General features: G+C 53.0%; 1 protein-coding gene across 1 annotated transcript; it reads right to left on the bottom strand.

Annotated features, from left to right (window-relative positions):
* Positions 1–7430: 7430 nt before the first annotated feature.
* On the bottom strand, positions 7431–8781 carry LOC103808365 (regulating synaptic membrane exocytosis protein 3-like; the record flags this gene model as incomplete). The annotated part of the gene is made up of 4 exons (XM_009081147.1): positions 7431–7643; positions 7888–8027; positions 8129–8230; positions 8669–8781. Coding segments are annotated over 4 exons (568 nt in total), but the record flags the coding sequence as incomplete, so codon positions are not given.
* Between the last annotated feature and the right edge of the window lie 339 nt (positions 8782–9120).

Genomic DNA, 9120 nt, shown 5'->3' with positions numbered 1-9120 from the left:
CAGGAATTGCTTGGCTGGGTTAGGATAAATTCCCTTGGGTTTTTCTTTTTCAGCCAGCACTGGGATCTGGATGTCCACACAGCAACCCTGGGAGGGAATGGGGTCAGACATCTTCCTCTACCTCCTCCCAAGGTTCCTTCTCCATCCAGGCCTTAGGGAGAAGGTTTGTACCTCCCTTTGCCCAAGGGGATGGTGTTGGGGGCTCAGGGCAGCAGGTCAACAGCACAGATGGAAGAGGGACACAGGGAGTATCTACTGCCCCTCTAACTCCTCTCTCCCCCTCCCAGAGAAGAATCTGTGCTCCTGCTTCCCTTGCCTTGAGCTCAGCAATGCACAGTGCAAGTGCCAAAGGAAGCAGAGGGTGGGAAATGTCCCCCCTGGGTCACTGAGTGCTCTTCATTGCATGGTGAGAACAGAAAGGAACCTGAATGTGGTGGAGTGCACAAGCTCCAGGTAATAACGAGAATGAGAGAGGGAAAATAAAGGAGGGGGAAAGCAAAGAGAAAAGAATGAGGTATAGCAACAACTGGAGCTGCAGCTGGGCATGGGGCACAGCAGCTCCTGGGCTTGGAACTGTGCTGGGTCCTCCTGGATTCCTGGTGTCTGGGGCTTGTACTGGTGTCTTCATGGGGCACAGCAGCTCCTGGGCTTGGAACTGTGCTGGGTCCTCCTGGATTCCTGGTGTCTGGGGCTTGTACTGGTGTCTTTGCTCCATCCTGGTGTCTCTGCCCTGTCCTGGTGTTGTGCCTTGTCCAGGTATTTGTACTTCATCCTGGTGTTGTACCTTGTCCAGGTGTCTCTTCCCTGTCCTAGTGTTGTGCCTTGTCCAGGTATTTGTACTTCATCCTGGTGTTGTACCTTGTCCAGGTGTTTGTGCTCCATCCTGGTGTCTCTGCCCTGTCCTGGTGTTGTCCCTTGTCCAGGTGTCTTTGCTCCATTCTGGTGTCTCTGCCCTGTCCAGGTGTTTGTGCTCCATCCTGGTGTTGTGCCTTGTCCTGGTCTCTCTGCTCCATCCTGGTGTGAGTGCCCAAGAGAGACAGTTGAGGTCCAACCACGTGTTGGTTCCTCAGACACCAAGACAAAACACTCAGGCTCTTTGCTGTACCTTTATCCAAGTCTATTTTGAACACCTGAGCCTTGTTCAGGTGAGCAGCAGCATCACATCTGCTCCCTGAGGCTGTGTGAGACACCCCCCCATGTCCTCACCCCCAAATTCCACCTGTGCTATTGCAGATGCTTTTTTTTAATTTATTTTTCCCCTTAACAAGTCTTTCCTGCAGTTTTCAACCTTCTTCTCAGCTCCTAAATGTGGTTCTCACCCCACTAACAACAACCAGCCAAAGGTTGGGAGGTTTTCTCTGTGAAAAAAAAGAATCCTTCCCCATCCCTGGGAGTGTTCCAGGTCAGGTTGGATGGGACTTGGAGCATCCTGGGCTGGTGGAATGGGATAACCTTCAAGGTTCCTTCCAGGTCTACCATTCTGGGATTTTCTGGAGCAGAAGGAAAGACTTCCAGCTTTGCTGGAGGAACACTGGAAGGGGCTGAAACACCTTTGGCACATTGGGCTGCAACTCTTGGTGTTACTGTTACGTCCAGATCCATCTCCAGGCTTGAAATCCCAAAGGGAAACAGGGACAGCTCTTCAAATCTTTTTCCATCCGTGATGTAAAACCCATTTAGGCTTTGAATTCAACCATTAAGACAAGCAGAGCTGGAACATTGCTCCCTGACCTTTACAGTGCTGTTGTTTTCCAAACCAGTGAGTGATTCCACACCTTTAAGGACTTCCCAGCATCTTCACATCAAGCTGGAGAGAAATGGTTGAGTCAAGTGGAAGGAAATCGAAGGTGTATTTTTTTTCTGCCTGGAAAAACATCCTTGGAGCTGTTCTTAGCAGGTGTTTAATGGCAGGAAAGACCTTCCAGGGGTTCCTGGTGCTGCTGGAGGAGTGTGAGCACAGGGATTAGTGTGACATCTCCTCCCACAGACACATCAGGTCCAGGTTGGACTTCCTAAATCTCAGCTCTGAGTTGTGTCAGACAGAGAACAGAAGAGATTCAGGAATCCTGATCCCATTCCTGAGCAAATCCTGCTCTTTTCTTTGCACTCAAGAGCTACATCTGGAACTGTTCCTGGAGAAGAGCTGGAAAAAGTGGATGTGGAAGGAATTCTCCCCACCAGCTCAGGTGCTGTGTGGCACTGAGGTCACTTTGGATCCCTGGGCAGGAATTGGGTCTGTTCCTCCCTGGATTTCAGGAAAGCTCCACCTAAACATCCTCTCCCTTTGCTCTCAACACGCCCTGCATAAACAGAATTCTAACTTGAACCCAATTTCTGCTGCCCTGGGGAATCTTCACTCGACTTTGGCACATACAGCTGGTAGCAAACTCTGGGATAACAGGCCTGGAATCACAGAGTGATGAATTTGATTAGCATTTAGGGGGTGTTGGAATGTAATTTCAAGGCTATTTTGGCCCCATCCATCCTTGTGACTCCAGTTGGGTGTTGATTCCAGCGTCAGTGCTCGGGTGAGCTCTGTGTCAGGTGGGGGCTGGGTGTAAACCAGGCTGCAGAGCTGATTTAATTGCCTATTAATTACTCTTTTCTAGGGCGTAATATCTGCTAAATCAAGTGGTTTGACTTCCCTCTCACGATGGAAGGGAAAGAATCCAACACATCCCAATGAGGCAGAGCAGACACCTCGTGCCAGTCATATCCTGCATAGCAACTGCCTTTGGCAAGGAAATATTCCCCTAGGAAAAACAAAAAAACAACCTGGAGTGCAGGAGCTTGTGGTTAGTCCTGGGATAGAGGGAATTTTCTCCTCAGGAGCTGTGCCTTGGGTTTCTGGTGTGTGGTTGGAGGAAGCAATGGGATGTGTTGGCTTGGAGGTTCTTGCTCAAGGAGGGAAAACATCTGTCTCAGGGCTTGAAGGAGCTGATGTTGCCATGGAAAAGTGGCACAATCCAGGCTCTTCCCCCTCTTTAGCATTCCCACAGCAGGACAAAGTGGGTCCTGCCCCAGGAGCTTCCCCAGGGAAGTGAGTGGCAGCTCCTGGTAGGGCTGGAAGGGAAGAAGTTGAAGGTCTTGGATGGATTTGGGTGAGTCTGGTGAGGGAGTGCTGGTCATGAGGAGGCACTGACATGGTGATTGCACCTTGCCAGGCTCGAGAAAAGCAGGAGGAATCATTGCCATGAAGCAGCAAACAGGAATCCACCACTGAGGAAGGACTGGGACACCAAGGAAGGACTGGGATGCGTCACCCTCCAATGCATCCTCAGGCTGTCAGTGACCAAAACAAGCTAAACCCTTTAGCTCTTTCCCATTCCCTGGAGTACCCAGGTGTCCCTTCCAGGTCCTACTTCTTTCCTCTGGATTTTTCCAGCAGGTTATTTAACTGGTGCAAGAACCAGTGAGGCTTTTTGTTAGACCTCAGGCATCGGCAGGCGCGTGGTCCTGGTGTTCTGCTGCTCCTCCCCCGCCTCTGCTCCCTGTCATAACACAGGAGTGTGATGTTCCTGGCAGGGAGAAAGCTCTGCAGCACGCTGGAGGAATGCACAACCCGTGCTGGGAAGGGAGGGGGTGGATGCTGTGCCCACAGCAGTGAGCAGAACATCCCAGCACAACTCCCAGCGCTGCCCACGCCGATGCTCCACAGCCCCACGGCCGTGGCTATGGTCCCACCACAGGCAGCTTGGGCATAAAGAGTTGGAGAGCCAAAGGAAATCGTGTCAGCTTGGAGGAGCAGAAAGCTTTTCCCCTTAGGATGCTTTCCCTCGTGGACAGGCAGCAGAGCAGCAGCAGCTCAGCCTCACCGGGCGCTGCTGACCTCGAACTGCTTCGTGCTCTGCAAGGAACATCATGTTCAGAGCAGTGTTTGTTCCTCTCTCAGTAGTCAGGGCACACAGTTTGCTTCCTCAAACCACTCCAGGCTCAGTGCATCCCACATTCCTGGGTTTGCTGCTCCAGTGGAGGATGAATCTTTTCCCCACTCCGGGTCAGCAGCTTCCAACCCACTCCCTTCTCACTCACGGCTCTGCAGTGGTTTGGAGTTGGCAAAGAGAAGTCCCAAGAGCAGCTCAAAGTCCTTGTCATGATGTCACTGAAATTGTGTCAGTGCCAGGTAAAACAGACACTGCACAGCAGAGTCCTGTGGACCCCAAAGTTTGGGTATGAGAACCCCCAGGGTTGGGTTTGGAGACCCCAAGGTTTGGGTTCATGGAACCCAAGGTTTGGGTTTGACAACCCCTGGGTTTGGGTTGGGTTTGAGAACCTTCAGGTTGGGTTTGTGAACCTTCAGGTTTGGGTTTGTGGAACCCAAGGTTTAGGTTTGAGAACCTTCAGATTGGGTTTGTGAACACCCTTGGGTTTGTAGACCCCAAGGTTTGGGTTTGAGAACCCTCAGGTTTGGGTTTGAGAACCCCTGGATTTGGGTTGGGTTTGTGAACCTTCAGGTTTGGGTTTGAGAACCCTCAGGTTGGGTTTGTGAACACCCTTGGGTTTGTAGAACCCAAGGTTTGGGTTTGAGAACCCCTGGATTTGGGTTGGGTCTGTGAACCTTCATGTTTGGGTTTGAGAACCCTCAGATTGGGTTTGTGAACACCCTTGGGTTTGCAGACCCCAAGGTTTGGGTTTGAGAACCCCTGGGTTTGGGTTAGGTTTGTGAACCTTCAGGTTTGGGATTTTGGAACCCAAGATTTGGGTTTGAGAACCTTCAAGTTGGGTTTGTGGACCCCAAAGTTTGGGTTTGTGGACCCCAAAGTTTGGGTTTGTGGAATCCAAGGTTTGGGTTTGAGGACCTCCAGGTTTGAGTTTGAGGACCCCCAGGTGTGGGTTTGTGGACCCCAGGAAGGGGTTTGTGGTGGGGACAGCTTCATCCCAACAGTCTTTTCCTTCAGGTTTGGTTTTGTTCCGTGGTGGCTGAGCTGGCTGAAGGTTCCTGCTGTGCCCAGGAGAAGCCCAACAGGTTGGTTCCTTGTGCTGTGTGCAGTGTGGAATTCTCTGCTTTGCCAAGAATCAGGTGTACAAAAAAACCAACTGTGCTCTGGGTTGGTTTGTGTTGAAGACTGGTTGGCAACAATTCCCCACCAACCTCTTGTCCTCTCCCACTCTCCAAACTGCTCAGCTTTTGGTGTGTTGGGTTTGGTTGGGTTTTTTTCCCCCCCCTCTTTTGGGAACTGATCCTTCAGGACAGTCATTGGATTAGGTTTGAGTTTCTGAAGAACCCAAAGTTTCTAGTGGTGTCTCCCCTGAGTATTTTCAGCAAGTTTCATTAGGCACCTTCAAAAAAAAGCTTCCATAAGCCTCAGGTTTGCTACAAGATCTGGATCCCTCCAGGGACCCAAAATGCTGCTTTAAAAACGAACAAACAAAACATACAAACAAAAAGCCCAAAACTCTCATCCTGAAAAGGGACTCAAAGCTCTGAGTCCTTTGGCCATCACCTCTCCAGGCCTCGAATTCCAGAGCAGCAGGAGCTGCTGTTGAGATGTTCCCTGTAGTGAACCAGCGAGTCGAGAGTTGGAGGAAGGGTTGGGTGAGACCTCTGCTCCTGCTTGGAATTCAAGTATCCAGGAGGGCGTCCCAGACCCTGAGGAGAGTGTCCCAGACCTCAAGGAGGACATCCCAGCCTCAAGGAGGGTGTCCCAGCCTCAAGGAGTCTTCCCAACCTCAAGGAGGGTGTTCCAACCTCAAGGAGGACATCCCAAGCGAGTCGAGAGTTGGAGGAAGGGTTGGGTGAGACCTCTGCTCCTGCTTGGAATTCAAGTATCCAGGAGGGCGTCCCAGACCCTGAGGAGAGTGTCCCAGACCTCAAGGAGGACATCCCAGCCTCAAGGAGGGTGTCCCAGCCTCAAGGAGTCTTCCCAACCTCAAGGAGGGTGTTCCAACCTCAAGGAGGACATCCCAACCTCAAGGAGGACATTCCAACCTCAAGGAGGGTGTTCCCAAGGAGGATAAGGAGGGTGTTCCAACCTCAAGGAGGATATCCCAACCTCAAGGAGGATATCCTAACCTCAAGGAGGGTGTCCCAGACCTCAAGGAGGTCTTCCCACCCTCAAGGAGGACATTCCAACCTCAAGGAGAGCATTGCAGCTCTTGAGAAGGACATCCCAGACCTTGAGAAGAGCATCCCAACCCTTGAGAAGGGCAACCCAGACCTTGAGAAGGGAATCCCAGACCCCAAGGAGAGCATCCCAACCCCTGAGGAGGTCATCCCAGCCTTCAAGGAAAGCATCTCAGCTCTGAGGAGGACATCCCAGACCTCGAGGAGAGCATTCCAACCTCAAGAAGGGCATTCCCAGACCTCAGGGAGGATATTCCAGACCTTGAGGAGGACATCCCACCTCTTGAGAGCTTCCCACCTCTCAAGGAGGGCACCCCAGACCTCGAGGAGAGCATCCCAGACCTCAAGAAGGACATCCCAGACCTTAAGAAGGACATCCCAGCTCCGAGGAGGGTATCCCAGTCCCAAGAAGAGCATCCCAGACCTCGAGTAGAGCATCCCAGGCCTCCAGCTGGCCCTGGCAGGAGGAGGAAGGGGCTGGGAGGCAGATGATCCAGCAGCATCACGGAATTCCTGCTCCGTTGGGTCGCCTCCTCCCGACTGGAATTTCCACGTGAGGCATCACAGAGTTTATCCTTTGGGTCTTGTTTTGGCCAGACAAGCCCATGGTGAGTGGTGAAACATGAGGAGAAGACCAGCTGAGGGGTGAGGTGAGTGCACCTTTCCCTGTCCTCTCTTGCTTTGGCAATGGCACTGGTCACAGGCTACATGCTACCGGGAAAAAATCATGGGAAAAAACGAAGGAAGGAAGGGAAAATGGTCACCAGAAGTGCTTGGAAAACAACCAAACAGGATGTGACTGGCAGATGTTCCCATCCGGAGTCTCTTGGATATTGCAGAGTGAGTGTGTCGTTAGCACGTGGCAAAGCTACATAATTGAAGATGCTACATTCCTTGGAAAAAAAACCAAAAAAAACCAAAAAAAAACAAACTAGTGCTGAGTTGGATTTTGGCTGAGTTTGTTGGGGATTTTTTTTCCCTTGGAAAGCTACCTTTGCCTGGGAAAGGCAAGGAAAGGATGTGGAAGGAAAGGAACCTCGTCCTCACGCTGCTGCCCCAGCCTGAGCTGCTCTCACCAAGGGGCAGGAAGAGAACCAGGAGCCTCCAGGTCTTCCAGGACGAGGTGTGGGAACAGTCTGGGACCATCAGCAGTCTCAGCTCCTCCTTCCCCCTCTGCCTCTCCCACCTCCCCTTGGCGTGCCAAGGGGTGAGCTTGGAGGGCAGAGTGTCCAGTCCAGGTCGGTCGGGGGAAGGAGATTGAAAAATTCCCAAAAGAACGAAAAAAAGGAAGGATATTTACAGCTCTCCACCACCAGTTTTTGGTAGGTCAGGATGTCTCCTCCCAGCCTTTGCCACCCTCCTGGCCCTACGGGCAGGAGGGGCTGGTGGAGCTCTCCAGGGAGGACTGGGAGAGGCGTCGGGTCAGAGGTCCAATGCTGGAATCGGCCAGGGATGAGGTGGGGAAGAGTTTGTACCATCCTGCCACGGTGCTGGACAGATCCAACTCCTCCAGCATGATCTGGGCCATCCCCATGAAGCACTTGTGGTCCATGCGGCCGTAATCGCCCCACACGATCACCTGTGGGCACAGCAGGGGTTAGGGAGTGGGAATCCTGGGGGGAAAACTTGAGACACTTCCACAGAGAAATTCCATCCCTACGAGTGTTCCAGGCCAGGCTGGATGGGGCTTGGAGCAACCTGAGCTGGTGGGAGGTGTCCCTACCCATGGAGTGGAGTCAGATGAGCTTTAAGGTCCTTCCCAACCCAACCAACTCCAAGATTCTATGATCCCTCCCTGTCCCTGAGTGCCAGGAGATCATCACCTGCAGGACTTTGCCTTGGGGACTCTCCTCGAAGAGCAGAGGTTGTTGGTATGATGGGTCACAGGTTTTCTTCACCACCTTGGTCTTCTTCTTGGCCAGGCAGACCCCGTTCTCCAGCAGGTAAACCTTCACATAGGTGGCTGCAGCAGAAAATGGGAGAGAAACAGTGACATGGAGCAGGATCCTGTGATGATCCTGGCATGGAACTCCATCCCTGGCTCCTCCCTCCTCAACCACCTACCAGGGATGCACTTGGAGCCCAACTTTGGGATGAGTCCTCTGGCCTGGATCACCTCCACCTCCAGCTGCCCATTCCGCTCAGCCATGCCAACGTGGACATCACCTGGATGGAGGGATGAGATCCCATCAGCACCTCCCTGACAGTGACCTCCTCCACCAGCTCTGCCTTTTGGTGGTGCCTCAAAGCAGGTGGGAGGTGTCACCTCCCCCTCAGCTCCCAGTGAGCATCCCACCACACCAGGTGCCTGATTTGTTGGGACTGGGAGGGAGGACTAAGCAGAACTGATGGGAAGATGTTTGCAGTGAGCAGCAAGGAGATCTTTGGGTGAGATCCCATCAGCTCCATCCCACAGGGGGATTTTTATCCCTCCTGATGGGAAAAGAGCTGGGATCAACCAAGGCTGTGATTCCCTCAGCTGAGGGACAGTGAGACCCTGGGAAGAGCAGAAGCTGGAGCAGGAGGGGGCAGAGCTCAGCACCCACAGCTCCCAACTTCCCAGGGCACTTCCCCGTGGTCCTTCCCTGCACCCCAGGCACTCACCCATCGGAGGGGTGGCCAGTGTTTGCCTCCCCACCAGTTGCCCTGGCCCCAGCCCATCCAAGAAGTCACTGAACTGGCTCTCGGCGCCCAGACGGGTCGTGGGGAAGATGAACCTGCAAGGGAATTTCATGGAGCATCCATCTGCCTGTCCCGAGTGAGACACTCCCCCTCCAGGAATATCCATCTGCCTGTCCCGAGTGAGACACTCCCCCTCCAGGAATATCCATCTGCCTGTCCCGAGTGAGACTGAGATTTCCCCTCCCCTCCAGGAACATCCATCTGCAGGTCCCGAAGGAATTCCCCCGGAGCACAAGGCTGGGAGGTCCCGATTGAGACCCCCCCAAAGTCCCAGGCTGCAGATCCCAAGTGATCCCCAACCCTAGAGCATCCATCCTTCCCTTTGGAGGTCCCAAAAAATCCCCCCGGAGCATCCATCTCCCCCCGAGGGAATC

The sequence above is a fragment of the Acanthisitta chloris genome, unplaced genomic scaffold, assembly GCF_000695815.1.
Source record: "Acanthisitta chloris isolate BGI_N310 unplaced genomic scaffold, ASM69581v1 scaffold12078, whole genome shotgun sequence".
Taxonomy (NCBI): domain Eukaryota; kingdom Metazoa; phylum Chordata; class Aves; order Passeriformes; family Acanthisittidae; genus Acanthisitta; species Acanthisitta chloris.
The sequence above is the reverse complement of the archived record's forward strand: the minus strand, read 5'-3'. Positions and strand labels throughout refer to the sequence as shown.